Here is a 16,012-nt window from a genome sequence, read left to right as displayed (position 1 = left end):
ACCGGGAGAGGAGAGGCAAGGCTCTATTGGACCTAGAGCCTTCCCTCTCCAGGTAAGTATTTGGCTTTTTTTTTCTTTAATCAAGACTCCCAATGACTTTAAGTCCAGCAGTGTGACTGTTGAAGGGGGAGGAAGGACACTAGATACATGCAGCTCATTGTCAGACCTCAGTCCCAGATTCAATCAAGCCATACAACAGGAAGTGAACCTAGATCAAATAAACACACAGACCTTCTGCTGCTGCTAATGCTATACATCTGTCCAGCTCACAAGTTTATTTACTATCCAAAGAAAAACAGTAATGCCTATGCTTTGATTATTGCTTTGCCCTTTCAGACCTGACAGTTACACAAAGCTGAGCTGGTGTCTTGCTCTCTTCCACCTGCTTCACTACCCAAACAACACAGTAATCACTAATTGATCTGTCTGGAGGAAGGCTTCCCTCAGTTTCCTGCCCCCATACCTCCTGCGGGACACATCATTGAACAGGCGCTTCGCTTTCACCAGCTCTGTCTCTCACAGCTGACAGAGCAGATCACATTCACCACGTTTAAGTGCCAGAAGAAGCAACACCAGTTGCACGCTGCAAAAGGAGAGGAATTGTACAGCAGTGACCAGCTAGAGACAGCGTTCTCCTCTCTGTAATTGCCGGGATTCGGAAGCTGGGCTGTGGGGGCGTGGCACAGTCGGCTGGCTGTCTCTCTCACTTCTATTTGCTGAAGAGAGATGCCGCTGAAAAACAAAGCTGGTGATTGGCTGCAGAGAGGAAGAAGGGGGCAGCAGCCTGAGGCTTCTGCTGCGGCCACCCGGAATGTTTTTAATCGTGATGCCGGTGTCTGCCGCGCATGCGCACAAGAGAATGTGCCGCGGCCAGCAAATCACAAATATTTTGACGGACGCAAGTTTGTAGATACGGACAAGTACGGACAGGGGAAATAATAAAGCATATGGACGGACTGCCCGTGTTTTGACGGACGGTTGGCAACCCTGGTATACAGGAACAAAGTCTTAAGAAGGCTTATTCACAGAAAGATTACTTTTTTTCATTTAAGCCAATAAATGGTATCATCCTGATTCAAAACTCTCTGCTTTCGCTGATGGCTAAGAGGGTACAATGCTCTACTGCTACAGGAAAGGAGAAAGATGCCAAACCATACACACTAGCATAGAGGTAGTAACAGCTCAGGTGACAGTGACAGTTTAGCAATGAAAGTAAAGCAAACAGCATTTTTATTTCTCTCATAGATGGTAGGAACTGAAGGACAGAAAATGAGTCAGGAAAGAGTTAACTGAGACTACTGCTGGCTAGGAAGAAAAAAACCCTAAAGCCATAAATGTACTTAGACTAGAGATAAGAAAGTGTAATTTACAGCTGCTGGGGTCAGTGTCACAGCTGTAAAGGAGAAAGTGAAGAAATTAGCAGAGTTCACTGATGTCTGTGAATGCCTGCACTAAAACTCAGCGGAATGTACAGGGAGTGCAGAATTATTAGGTAAAAGAGTATTTTGACCACATCATACTCTTTATGCATGTTGTCTTACTCCAAGCTGTATAGGCTCGAAAGCCTACTACCAATTTAGCATATTAGGTGATTTGCATCTCTGTAATGAGAAGGGGTGTGGTCTAATGACATCAACACCCTTGTGAGAAAATGCGGAAAAGCCGCCGCGTGTGCTGAAAGCAAGGCGGCTGATTCCGCGTCCAACGCGGCGGTTTGCATGCGTAGGCACGCGTCTGGTAGTGTGGCAGAACGCGGAAAAGCCGCCGCATGTTCTAACAGCAAAGCGGCTGCTTCCGCGTCCAAAGTGGCGGTTTGTACGCAGCAGCGTGCCTTTGGAGTGGCTGAGTCTGTTAGTCCACATAGATAGATGAAGAGCTATGCGCACGCGGGCCAGAAGTCAGGACCTTTATACCAGCAGGGGAAGTGTCAGCTGATCAGGACGATCAGCTGATTCCTGCTGGACTCATGATTGGCTGAGTGGCTCGGGCGGGGCAGCAGAGTTCAGCTACTATATATTCTGCTTGCTTGTCAGTTGCTGGTTGTCTGCCATTGCAAACACTTTGTGGAAGCATTCAGACCATAGTCAGATCCTTACAGTGTGTTTGAACCAGGTGGACCTGGGAAGTCACACTGAGCCAGATTACCTTGTTATACTTGTTTTTATTTTGAAAAATAATGAGTTCTCACAAGTCATATAACAATGGTGTCAAGTAGAACAATCAAACATGTGGTTATAGAAAGAATACAGATAGGTAAATACCCATAGCATACAGTATATGAAGGATAAAGTGTAGTCTAGAACAGAACAATAACCGGTAGCTTTCTTGGGGAATCTCCAATTTAGTTTAGAATTGAGGGCAAGTCCATTCTCAATAAAATAGATTCAGACAAGTCCAAGATAGAGAGCTGGAGGTTTTGGAGGTAGAAATGTCCATGTGTTTCCAGTTATGCGTTCTTGGAGTACCTGCTGAAAAGGAGGGAAGGGGGGAGGGGAGCCCCCTGTAGAACGGTGGGGAGAGAGAAGAGAAAGGGGGGGAGGGCATACGCATAACAAGAGAAAAGAAAGTATGGAAGAATAGGTTAGACAGGAGAGTAGAAGGGGATAAAGATATCTCCTAAGTAGAAGATTATAGGTGTAGGACCACATCGATACTTCTCTGGACCATGTTGAATGTTAAAAGGGCAATCTGATATTATGACACCAAGGGCCTGGGATGGCATGAGGTTTGGGAAGGGGGTGGTGATGTCAAATATAGGGGGAACAATTGTGTGGTGAGGGATAGGAAGGCATAGAAGAGGTATTCTGTGGCCTTTCAGGGGGGGTGATAAGTAGGTGAAGCGTATGGCCAAGCGTCCCATGTTTTATGAAAGTTTAACTCAGTATCTCTAAGGGAGGCTGTAAGTTGTTCCATATTTTTGGTCCAGTCTGTTTTATGTATGACCTCTGAGATATCTGGGGGGGCTATTTTTTTCCAGTTAGAGGCTATGGCTAGTCTAGCAGCAGTTAGGATGTGGGTGATGAGGCGGTTAGTGTACTTATTAGTTTTTTTCAAAGGTCTACCCAAAATCATAAAAAGGGGGTCAAGAGGTACCCTAAGATCTGTTGTTGATTTGATAAGGTCCTGAACTTTGGACCAAAAAGGAACTATTAGTGGACAGGACCAGAAAATGTGGTCTATAGTTCCTTTATTATTACAGCCTCTCCAACAGAGGTCTGATGAGCCCGGGTAGATCTTTGCTAGTTTATCAGGTGTAAGATACCAGTGAAAAATAATCTTATATATGTTTTCTCGGATTTGGATACATTGTGAAGAGTGCTTGGCATTGTTCCATATTTCCGACCAATCCTCCAACGTGATAGGGGATGGTATTATGTTTGCCCATTTGTGCATATAGGGGTGGTTTGGGGTCCGTGTTCCGGATCTTGTATGTAGAATGGCATAGATTTGGGATATCAGACCTTTTTGATGTCCAGTTTGGCTACAGATCCTCTCAAATTGAGATTTTGAGTGGCTTGAGTTTTTTAGTAGAGATTGTAGAAAGTGGGAAATTTGATTGTATTGCATAGTCGTTTGGGGCGTAAAGGGAATCTTTTCTTCCAGGTGTGATTTATGATGTACCTTCCCTGTGAGGGGGTTGAGCCAGTCATTAAGGTTGAAGTATCCCAAACCGTACCATTTAGTCATAAAAGGTCTGGAGAGACCAGGGGGAAAATGAGGATTTCCCAAAATTGGGCAGAGAGGGGAGGGTGATGACCTCAACTTGGCAATATGGACAGAGGATTTCCAGATTTGTAGAGTAAATTTGATGGTGGGGAGTAAGTTTTGATCATTGATTTTTGGAGTGGGGTGTGTCCATAAGAGTGATGCAAGTGAGATAGGGAGGATGCTAGTCGCCTCTATAAGGCCCCATTTAGTAAATACTTTTAAATTGGACCATTCTGTTAGTTGCCTCAGATGTGCTGCTTGGTAATATAACCGTAGATGGGGGACTCCTAGACCTCCCTGGTCCCTAGGCGAAAGAAGGATGGATTGTAGGACCCTCGGGGATCTGTGATTCCAGATAAATTTAGAGAAAGCTGATTGTAGGGCGGACAGTTGTGAGGTGGGTACTAAAACAGGGAGTGTCTCGAATAAATATAGGAGACGGGGGAGAATATTCATCTTAAGGGCATATATGCGACCTAACCAAGAGATCTTATAAGCTGTCCATTTGTGCAGATCTTGTAGTATTTTTTGGATTAGGGAGGGAAAATTAGACGTGTAGAGTGACTTATATGAGGGGGTGAGGTAGACTCCTAGATACTTTAAAGAGCGGGTTTGCCATTTGTAGGGGAAAAAAGTTTGTAGGGAAGCAAGGAGTTGAGGGGGAATTTTAATGGGGAGAGCCTCGGTTTTATCTTGGTTGAGTTTAAATCCTGAGAGGGATTCAAAAATTTTTAGTATGTCATGTAAGGCCGGGAGAGTTGTAAGTGGGCTAGAAAGTGTTAGGAGTATGTCATCAGCGAACAGTGAGATCTTGTATTCACGTTTATCGAGGGAGATTCCTTTAATGTTAGTATTTTTTCTAATGGCTGTGGCTAGTGGCTCTATGCTTAGGGCAAATAGGAGAGGGGATAGTGGGCAACCCTGCCTAGTGCCATTGTGGATTTGGAATGAGGAAAGAGGGGCGAAGGGAAGTTTTATTGCGGCTGAAGGGCATGAATAAATAAATTTTATCATGGAGAGGAAAGGACCTGAGAAACCCTGATGATTCAGGACATGAAATAGAAAAGGCCAATAGAGCCTGTCAAAAGCTTTCTCTGCATCCAAACTAAGGAGCACAGAGGGGAGGTTTGATTTGTTCATTATAGATATGAGGTTTATAGCTCGACGAGTGTTATCTCCTGCTTGTCTCCCCATGATAAAACCCACTTGGTCGTTGTCAATTATTCTAGTGAGGATAGGGTTGAGCCGGTTGGCTAGAGTTTTCGTGATTATCTTAAGGTCGGAGTTAAGAAGGGAGATGGGGCGGTAGCTTTGTGGTAGGTGGGGATCCTTTCCTTCCTTTGCTATAACTGTAAGAAGTGAGGAAAGTATAGAATTAGGGGGTGAGTCCCCATTCATAATTTTATTAGCTAGAGATACAAGGTGTGGGACAAGGATGGAGCTGAAGTTTTTATAGTATGAGTAAGGGAGGCCATCAGGACCTGGGGACTTAGAGGAGGGAAGGGTTTTGAGTACTTCTGTAATCTCATCTATGGTTATAGGAGAGTTGAGAGCAGAGCGTTCCTGATCTGTGAGTTTCGGGAGGTCAAGTGGGGTCAGGAATGATAGGACTTTTAAGTGATATTCGGGTGAGGAAGAGGGGTCTGGGAGGTTATATAATTGTTCGTAAAAGGATGTAAAGATTTGAGCAATCTTTGAGGGGTCATGGTGCAGGGTGCCTTGGGGGTCTTTTAAAGAATGGACAGATTGGTAGGAGCTCCTAGGATTTAGTTTGCGGGCTAGAATAGTGTGAGGTTTGTTCCCTCTTTCAAAAAATAGTTGCCTCGTCCACTTTAAACTTTTTTCTAATTGAGAGGTCTGGAGGGATTTAATATCTAATTTGATTCGTTGGATGTTGGAAAAGTGGGTTTGGGTGGGAGAGCTTTTATAAGTGGAGAAGGCCTTAGTAAGGGAAGAGTTGAGCTGAGCCAGCTTCTGAGAAGAGAAACGTTTGCGTTTAGAACTCTCGGCAATGAAGAAACCTCTTATAAAGGCTTTATGGGATTCCCAAAGCAAGCCGAAAGAGGATACTGAGTCCAGGTTTGTGGAAAAGAAGTGTTGAAGTTCATCTGCACATTTGGATAGTAATGTTTTGTCTCTAAAAAGCGACTCATTTAGCCTCCAATGTAAGGGCTTGTGAGGTGTAGAAAGCCAGTCTAATTCAATAGTGACAGCATGGTGATCAGACCAGGCCATTGGTATAATATTAGAGGAAATGAGGATGGGAAGAATTGGGGTATTAGCAAAAAAGTAGTCGATCCTAGAATGTGATGCGTGTGGAGGAGAGAAAAAGGTGTATTCTACAATAGTAGGATTAGCTATACGCCATAAATCAAAGAGTTTGTATTTCCTGAGGAGAATTCTAAATTTGCGTGAGTTTCTATCATGAGAGGCTTGGGAGGAGGGAGTGTGAGAGACACTTCTGTCCTTTGAGGATGAGAAAGCCAAGTTGAAGTCACCACCCAAGAGAAGGGTGCCTTTTAGTACCTTAAAAAGTTTGACAAAAAATGTAGTGAGGAAAGTGATTTGCTGTGAGTTAGGTACATATACATTGGCCAATGTGACTGGCTTTCCCGCTAGGGACCCGACCAAAATCAGAAAGTGACCTCGTGGGTCGCTTATAGTCTTGTCAATCTGAAGCGGAAGGTCTTTCTGGCACAAAATAGCAAGACCAGCACGTTTTTTAGGTCCTGATGCTAAGTGTGCAGTTGGGTAATGTTTGTTTGTGAGTCGTATGGAGTCACTAGAGGTTAGGTGGGTCTCCTGCAGGAAAGCCAGGTCTACATTAAGTTTTCTAAGATCCCGTAGTAAGGATGACCTTTTCTGCGGTATATTCAGGCCCTTGGTGTTTAGTGTACAGAGATTAATCATTGGTCATAGTATAGATGTATGTGTAGATTAGGTCCGAGAGTATTCGATGCGGTCTAGAAGGGGAAAGTAGGAGTACAGGTGAGGAGAGAGTGAGAATCCATAAGGCATAAGTTATATGAGACAGCGGTTGATAAACATTTTTAAAGAAACAGCCACTGTAAAATGTGTGGCACAGTGATGAGGCAACTGTAACAAGTTGCAGAGATAAGAACTGCCAAAAAAAACACAGTCCCAGAAAAATTCTATGGGAGAGTGTGGCAGCTCTCCTGAGGTACATGCGGGTGAGCCAAGAGGGTCGCCCAGATCTCCTCTGCTATATAGCCAAAAACAGTTAAAAGGGTCATATATTAAGCATTGACAGTAATAATAACAATTACAATTAGGCACAGATGGTAAATATCATTGAAAATTAAAATAACAAACTAGAACAGGTTGGGAGGGAAGACAAGAAATAAGGGATAAACATAATGAAGGTGATATCTACGTCTGGACATGGTGTGTGTCCGGATCAGGAAAAAGCCATGACAGGATTCTGCTAATCAAGTGGGAAGAGCTTCCATGTCTTCAGAGGCCTCCGGATAGGTGAGACTGCGGAGAGAGCCTCTGGATCTGTCATTCATGTGACGAATCTTTCTTGGTGGCGATGTCGGGGACAGGGTAAGATCTTGTTGTAAGTTGGGTGGATGAGGGAGGCGGAGGCCTAGTTGTTTAAGGAACATGGGTGCATCGTCCAGGTCTGAGACTGAGAAGCGCGCACCATTTCTGCTGACCATTAAGCGAAAGGGGAATCCCCATTGGTATTGGATCTTAGCATCCCTCAGAAGTTGGGTGATCGGTCTGAAAGCTCTTCTCTTGGTCAGTGTGATAAGGGAGAGGTCATTATATATGGAAAGTTCATCGCCTTTGAAGGAGATTGTGGATGTATTACGGATGGCTCTTAGGAGTGCTTCCTTAGCTTCATAATAGTGCATCCTAATTATAACATCTTTAGGGCGCTGGGCTGTGGGTCTCCTCTCACCTAGTGAACGATGTGCTCTGTCCATCCTCCACATTTCGTCGGGGAGGTCAGGGACGATTGATTTATATAATTCTAGGAGGTGCATGGGAAGTTTTTCAGGTGTCACAGACATGGACATACCTTTAATGCGGATATTTTGCCGCCTCTCTCTGTTCTCAAAGTCCTCCTGTGTAGATCTTATTGCTTTGAGGTCAGATTGGATTAAGCGTTGCTCATCCTCCATGTCCTGCTGTTTAAGGGACATAGCGTCCATTTTCACCTCCAGGGAGGTGGTGCGATCTGCTAGTGTGATTATGTCCCCCTTAAGGTCCTTCACCGCTGCAAGGATTACCTGCTGGAGCGATTCCTGTAGGGCTCTATAATGTCTCTCTAGAGCCATCTCCAGTGTTGCTGAGGTGAGTGGGGTAAGATCTGGAGAGGCAGAGCTTTCCTCAGTGAGGTGCGCAGCTTGTTGCAGAGGAGAGGAGGACTGTTCAGCGGCGGATTCCGGAGCGTGGCCAGCGCCATCTTGGGAAGGCGGAGGGCGGAGAAAACGGTCCATGGAGCCGGTTTGCGGGGGGGCTTTAGGGTTGTTTTTTGCGGCCATCTGTGCCTGTGTGTGTCCTGGAGCTGGACCCGTGCTGGCCGCGTTACTGGAGCGGAGCGGTGGCTGCGTGCGGCCTGTAGTAGCAGAGGCGTGGGCTGGAGCTCGGAGCCTAAGCGGCCATCTTGAAATCGCCGCGCATGCGCCTGAGCCAGATTACCTTGTACTGTTTATTTGTTAGACCAGTTCCAGGGTGTTGAGATCAAGGCCCTCACACCCCAGACTAGGAATACTGTGTATCTTCTGTGTATTCTCTAGCATAGTTCCAGGGTGTTGAGATCAAGGCCCTCACACCCAAGACTAGGGAATTGTATTATTATTTATGTTATGCTCCAGACTAGTTCCAGGGTGTTGTGACTACGGACCCCACACTAGGATTGTGCTATTACTGTATTACGTTAGCCCAGTTCAGGGCAAAACCTTTCATATTAGCTGCAGGGCTTCCTGCAACCCAGCCTCGGTCCCTTGCCCAGGGGTCCACAGGCTGCAGGAATATCACTCACAGTCAGGGGTGAATTCCTCAGGAGTCTTAGGTCGCCAGCTCCTCTGGTGGTCTCCACTCAAAGTATTACTGTTGCACCAAACACTCATAACACTCTCACTATTCTGGTGTCCAGAGGTTATTAATACATCTGTATTATCACTGATTCTGCAGATCATCGATAATCAGGCCTATATCTGCATTCTTGGTGGTACTGCAGATCGCCAATAATCAGATTCTCTCTGCGTGCTGACACCAATCGTTACAACCCTATATCCGGTGTGCATAATTATTAGGCAACTTCCTTTCCTTTGGCAAAATGGGTCAAAAGAAGGACTTGACAGGCTCAGAAAAGTCAAAAATAGTGAGATATCTTGCAGAGAGATGCAGCACTCTTAAAATTGCAAAGCTTCTAAAGGGTGATCATCGAACAATCAAGCATTTCATTCAAAATAGTCAACAGGGTCGCAAAAAGCGTGTGGAAAAACCAAGGCGCAAAATAACTGCCCATGAACTGAGAAAAGTCAAGCCTGCAGCTGCCAAGATGCCACTTGTCACCAGTTTGGCCATGTTTCAGAGCTGCAACATCGCTGGAGTGCCCAAAAGCACAAGGTGTGCAATACTCAGTGACATGGCCAAGGTAAGAAAGGCTGAAAGACGACCACCACTGAACAAGACACACAAGCTGAAACGTCTAAACTGGGCCACTGATTTTTCTAAGGTTTTATGGACTGATGAAATGAGAGTGAGTCTTGATGGGCCAGATGGATGGGCCCGTGGCTGGATTGGTAAAGGGCAGAGAGCTCCAGTCCGACTCAGACGCCAGCAAGGTGGAGGTGGAGTACTGGTTTGGGCTGGTATCATCAAAGATGAGCTTGTGGGGCCTTTTCGGGTTGAGGATGGAGTCAAGCTCAACTCCCAGTCCTACTGCCAGTTTCTGGAAGACACCTTCTTCAAGCAGTGGTACAGGAAGAAGTCTGCATCCTTCAAGAAAAACATGATTTTCATGCAGGACAATGCTCCATCATACGCGTCCAAGTACTCCACAGCGTGGCTGGCAAGAAAGGGTATAAAAGAAGAAAAACTAATGGCATGACCTCCTTGTTCACCAGATCTGAACCCCATTGAGAACCTGTGGTCCATCATAAAATGTGAGATTTACAAGGAGGGAAAACAGTACACCTCTCTGAACAGTGTCTGGGAGGCTGTGGTTGCTGCTGCACACAATGTTGATGGTGAACAGATCAAAACACTGACAGAATCCATGGATGGCAGGCTTTTGAGTGTCCTTGAAAAGAAAGGTGGCTATATTGGTCACTGATTTGGTTTTGTTTTGTTTTTGAATGTCAGAAATGTATATTTGTAAATGTTGAGATGTTATATTGGTTTCACTGGTAAAAATAAATAATTGAAATGGGTATATATTTGTTTTTTGTTAAGTTGCCTAATAATTATGCACAGTAATAGTCACCTGCACACACAGATATCCCCCTAAAATAGCTAAAACTAAAAACAAACTAAAAACTACTTTCAAAAATATTCAGCTTTGATATTAATGAGTTATTGGGTTCATTGAGAACATGGTTGTTGTTCAATAATAAAATTATTCCTCAAAAATACAACTTGCCTAATAATTCTGCACTCCCTGTAGTTCTATCTGCTTTGTAATGTAAATCCCTGGTATTTCTCACATCAACTTGTATGATCATGATAAGAGGAATGGATCATCAGGTGAGGTGACAGCAGATGTTGATTGTCATAACACACCAGGAATTGTTAAAGTGAGACTTGCTGGAATTGGGGAACTCTGGAAACCAGCTATTAGTGCAGAGCAGGGCGCTGGCTGGCTGCTCCGCGGGACAAGAAGAGGTGATTAACTTTGACATATGACCTCTTCTCTCTCCAAGTCATGCCGCCCTTCTTATCTTATCTGATTTTATCCGCCCTAGGCCGTGGCCTTTGAGGCCTTTCCAGAAATCCGGCCCTGCCCAGTATAGCTAGTATATGTCCCAGTATAGCTAGTATAGATGCCACTGTGTATAGTTGCCCGCAGCCGCCGCTAGTGTTACCTTAGCTGGCGGCCGCTTCCTCTTTTATAATGCCTGGTCAGCATCCTTCTTCATGCCCTGTCTCATTTCAGCAGCGCGTCTCCCGGCTGCTGTGAATAAGCTGGAAGCAAGAGAGCGGCTTCCTGTAGTGAATATATATATAATGCGGTTACCATAGGAACCGCTCTCCTGCTTCGTGCTTATTCACAGCAGCCGGGAGACGCGCTGCTGAAAGGAGGACGCTGACCAGGCATTATAAAAGAGGAAGCGGCCGCCTGCTAACATAGCGGCGGCCGTGGGGGGGGGGGGGGGGGGGGTGAGAGGCCAGAGAGACCTGTGGCCCAGCTGCAAGCGGCCCACCGACCAGCGGTGGGCCGCGGACCGGGGGTTGGGGACCCCTGCTCTACAGTGCCTCTTTAATGCAAAGTAGATGTACATTATAACTGGAGTATTAATCCAACAAATGTCCAAAAAGTGATCAGTTGCCTAAAGAGTAGATGTCGGTCTCAAATAAAAATACTGTTGAAATGTGTGCTCATTATCCACATTGCCACAGGATGATCCTGGTTCGTGTGCCAAAAGTGGTATATAGAAAAAAATGGGAATATTGGAAGATGACTAAATTATTCTGCACATACAGTTTCCTACATATTTCCAAACCTACACTAATTAAGCCAATAAAGCACTTCTGACACTCCCACTCTAAAAAGAATTCTGTTGGGTTCATTGTAGAGTGTTGGGATGTTTATATGGACAAAAACTGGAAATAAAGTGTGTCATTATACTATTAATGCATGGAGGTGAAATGAGGGGACTGTTTATTTATCAACAAAAGTGTTACTGTAAGGAGGGGGGGGGGGGGGGTTAAAAATGGAATACATGTGCAAACTCCCATAACAAGCCTACTAAGCACAAACTCTTAAAGGAATACTATCGATTGAAACTACTATTTTTTTTAATACTCTATATTAGTGTACACATTACCACTAGTGCTAGGGGCACTTTATTTATTCACCCAGGTCTCTCTCTTGCTATCCCTGCTTAAAAATTCATTTCTCACACAGCTCATAGTAGTTTGGGTCACCCTGAGCTGCTTGGTTATTCTGTTACACAGCTCACAAATATATTTCACTGTGTCACTCACAGCATGCAGAGGACATGAGGAGAAATAGGCTGATCTGAGGTGGTAACAGGTAACTAAATGAGCTGTAATATTGCTGGAATATAACTAGCTATAACACTAGTCTGTGTTTACACTCTAGACTGGCTGCCTGCTTGAGGTGATTCACTCCAGGCTGCATCCACTTTACAAGCTGCTGAGAGGGGCAGATCACTGTCTACAATTAGCATTATTAGTATCTTTATCAGACAAGAGAAGAAAAGATAATAAACACACATTGCTAGAATCTTTAACCCCTTACCACCATATCAATAAGATTCTTTCAGCAAGGTGATAATTAAACTATAAACTGAGGAGTTGATAGCAACTCCCCTGTGCAGAGACATGGTCTAGCCCTCTGGGAGCTCAGTATTTAGATACATTTTGTATCCAACACTGACGCCAAAACTGACGGAGGATTTTACAGCTGAGAGACAGAGCTGTGTAAGGAATAAAATTGCTCCTAGTACTTGTCCTAATGTGTGCTACAACATACAGCATTTCAAAATAAATGCATACATCGATAGTATTCCTTTAAGTCAAACATCTGATCTGCATGTCTGTTCATTGCCACCCACTAAGAAGAACAGCAGGTCATGGTCATAGGAGAGAAAGCACATTAATGGTTAGTACCTGATTACTAAATTCCACTACATGAGACTGGCTCATGACCAGGTGAATCTTATAGTTATAGCCAAAGAGATGCAAACTGCATACAAAGTTTACAAAAAAATTATTTTAACATAACACACAACATCATGTTAATGTCATTTAATTAATCACAAAAAAAGTAGGAGGCAGCTAACTACTAATCCTAGACAAACTCACTGATTGATCCTCTTTTATGTGTAAAAAAGTATTTCTGGCAGCAACCGAGGTTTCTTTCTAGGCCACTTCTACCTGCTGAAACTCTGACTTTACTTAAAGGGAACCTGAAGCGAGTAAAAATTATTTAAAATAAACACATGATGTTGCTGCAAATGAATATGACATACTAATCTCACCATCAGTTCCTCTCAGAAGCTCACCATTTTCTTCTTACAGTGATATCTTCCAGTTCTGACAATATTTTGTCAGAACTGAAATATGCCAGTAACTATCAGTTATATATCAGCAGCTGTCAGTTACAACTAAATTTGCAAAGTAATGTCCATTTTTCCCTATGGCTCAAGTGGGTGATATTACAGTTTAACAGTGTGCTGGCCAGGAAGCTGTTACGGGGTAATGGCCATTTTTAAAATGGAGGAACAGAGAATTCCATTGATCACAGAGGACAAATGGGACGCAGGAGAGGAGAAAGAGATTGAGGAGTACACTACACAGGAGGTAAGTATGACCTGTGTATGGTTATTTTGACTTTATTTTCAGTTCAGGTTCTCTTTAAGTTGCAGCCAAGAATAAATTTAACAGTAACAGTGACGTATAATGTATAGTCAATGCCATGCCTGCCACAAGCTCCTGCTCAGGATGTGTGAGCTTAAGGTTCCCCAAAATAAAATCACTTATTTAACCTATCCTATTTTTGTCTAACCTAACTGAGACAACTTCTACACCTTGCTACTTAGAGTGCTGTATATAAGGAAAAAATTACTACACACAGTATAGGTAGGAACTAGACAGGAGTAGATGATGAGACTTGTAAAGCTTTAACTGTAGTGCTGGCCACAAACAGTTAATCTTTGAACAGCAGTAGGTGAGAAAAGGTCAGCTCTGCGTTCACAGTAAAGGACTGGCTGCTCTCCCTTCCCAGCCCCTCTCTGACTACCTAATATGAGTTAAGATATGTTATGGTGAGGAGTTTGTACAATTCCCAAAATGCTATTTGGTCTAAACAAGCTGCATCTGACATTCACACAGGAAGTCAGTTTTGCAAACACAGCAAGATAGGTAATAAAAAAATTACTAATTACTAAGCCAAAAATGGTTTATATAAAATGCAGATTTTGTGCATTGGAATATATATAGTCCACACTATATGCATTACAAAAATAAGACTTATCCAGGGCTTTAAGCATCTGTAACTATGCAGTCAGTGAAAACGTGAAGTTTCAATCTGTAAATTATCTTTTCCCCAAGCGGAAGCATAATAACTGTTTGCATCTTTGCATTCATTACTATCTGCATCTTTACAGCATTCCATCTCAATGTGATTCTCCTATAAAGGCTAACTTACATATTTTATATTTTGGTCAGGAGAATCTGCCGTCACTGTTAATGCTTAGCCTTACAAATGAATAGGGTGCGAAATTTAACAAGCACTTAAAGTGAACCTCCGGACTAAAAATCTACTCAGCAGAACTGAAAAGGCTTGGTGTTTCTTTAACAGTTTCACAGCATCAGAACTTTGTTTTTCTTACCAAAGCATCATTTTTAGCTGCATTTTAAGCTAAGCTCCACCCATCAAAGAAAAAAAGCCCGGGCTTTTTCCCCCTGATGCTTTGCAGAGCATAATGGGATTTCCTATGTTGTTATTCACGTTGCCTAGCAATTGGGAGAGGTGCTCAGGACACAGGACAGTTGGAACTGTGTCCCATGCTCCCTGTCACCTCCTTTCAACCAAAAATATGGCTGTCATCATGAAATCAAACATTTGCCTGTTATTTTAAAACAGTGAGGGTAAGAGATTATATTACCCATCTATTTTAATTAACATAACTAATGTAATTGAATGACAGTATGTTTGTTTAGGCTGGAGCTCCTCTTTAACTGTTGTTTTTGTGCTGCATACTCAAAGCTTAAAGGGCAAGTCAGAAATTACTGATCAACTGCGCGTCAGTTTGCAGTCTCATTAACGTGCTGAATTCAGGCTTATGTACAGACCCAGTGACATCTGTTGGCCCGCAGTGTGCTCTTCACATTACATGGGCCATGAGCTCTATGGGAATCACCTTGTTTAACCTAAGTTTGAACAGAGAGACATGTGGCATGCCTCAAACAGCCATAACATTTACTACCAGCAACCTGCATAGCCGTTATATCACAAACACAAAAGACACCAGTGTGCAGAGGATGGTATTATAAAGAAAGACATGACACGCAGAGCTAATACACTTGACATAGATCTGTAGTTCAAATGTCACCATGTAATCCAGCTTTATTCTTGTTGTCAACCGGGACGTGTCATAAGGAAGGTGTCTGCTGGAGAAGAAGAGCATACAGGAGGTACAATACAATTATTACTAAACCCCAACCATGATTACCGCTATCTTCTAACTAAACCTGTCACACATCAGCATTTAATATGCACAAATAATGTGGCGCTAAAATATAACTTTTAATAAATATGCATTAAAAACCTGTCAACATGTGGTGGTACAGAACAAATCTTAAGAAGTCCAGGATGTCCCTGAGTGTCAGTAAGTGATGGCTGTCAGTTCCGTTGGCGATAGCGACAGACTTCAAACACCATCACTAGATAAAGCTTTATTATGAGCTTATGAAAGGAGACTATATGTTTGTCTGTTGTTATTTTATTGCCCTTTTATGTCCTGTGCAGCCATAGCACTAGCACTGTTCTTAGGTGATCTCTCGATGAAGCCCCAAGCAAGGGGTGGAACATGTAGAGAAAATTGTATGTTTTTACTTTCATGCAGAGCAAGTCCTTTGTTGTCCCTCTAGTGATAATGTTTTTCGCTACCTTCAATGGAACTGACAGCCATCACTTACTGACACACAGGAACATCCTGGACTTTCTAGATTTGTTTACAATTCATATAGTCCTGCTCCACTACATATTTTAAATGCATATTTATTAAAAGTTATATATTAGGGCCATTTAGGGATTTGAGGCAGTGTACTTCTCCTTCATAGGGTGCTTTGACACATCAGCAATTTGTAATAATTTGAATCTCCACTACAAAACTGCTCTCTGTAAAGTCTTATCTACCTGGATAATTTACACCTACGCAACATAAAGTGCTGTCTACCATGGCAATGTGCACAGATTGGAATTGTGCATACGCTCCTCTGTGATCAAATCAAATGGATTGTAAAGAATATTTTAATGAGTTAGGCTTTGGGTTTGTGTCGTTATTTTAGAAATAAAAGCTACCAGTGCAGGAACAGGAGTTAAACAAAGTGGAAAACATACAGTGTGACCGCTTAA

At 43.3% G+C, this 16,012-nt stretch overlaps 1 protein-coding gene across 3 annotated transcripts in view; it reads right to left on the bottom strand.

The window, feature by feature from the left end:
* Window positions 1-16,012, bottom strand: part of SYT17 (synaptotagmin 17) — a 263,433-nt gene that overhangs the window by 75,252 nt on the left and 172,169 nt on the right. The window contains exon 8 of one of the 3 annotated variants that reach the window (XM_068246851.1): window positions 14,988-15,045. The exons of 1 other annotated variant lie outside the window; for it this stretch is intronic. In XM_068246851.1, coding sequence (XP_068102952.1) covers window positions 15,014-15,045 — 32 coding nt within the window. In that variant the 3' untranslated portion in view covers window positions 14,988-15,013. The remainder of the gene's footprint in view (window positions 1-14,987; window positions 15,046-16,012) is intronic. One more of the 3 variants, XM_068246852.1, reaches the window with a different exon arrangement.

The sequence above is a fragment of the Hyperolius riggenbachi genome, chromosome 7 (assembly GCF_040937935.1).
Source record: "Hyperolius riggenbachi isolate aHypRig1 chromosome 7, aHypRig1.pri, whole genome shotgun sequence".
Taxonomy (NCBI): domain Eukaryota; kingdom Metazoa; phylum Chordata; class Amphibia; order Anura; family Hyperoliidae; genus Hyperolius; species Hyperolius riggenbachi.
The sequence above is the reverse complement of the archived record's forward strand: the minus strand, read 5'-3'. Positions and strand labels throughout refer to the sequence as shown.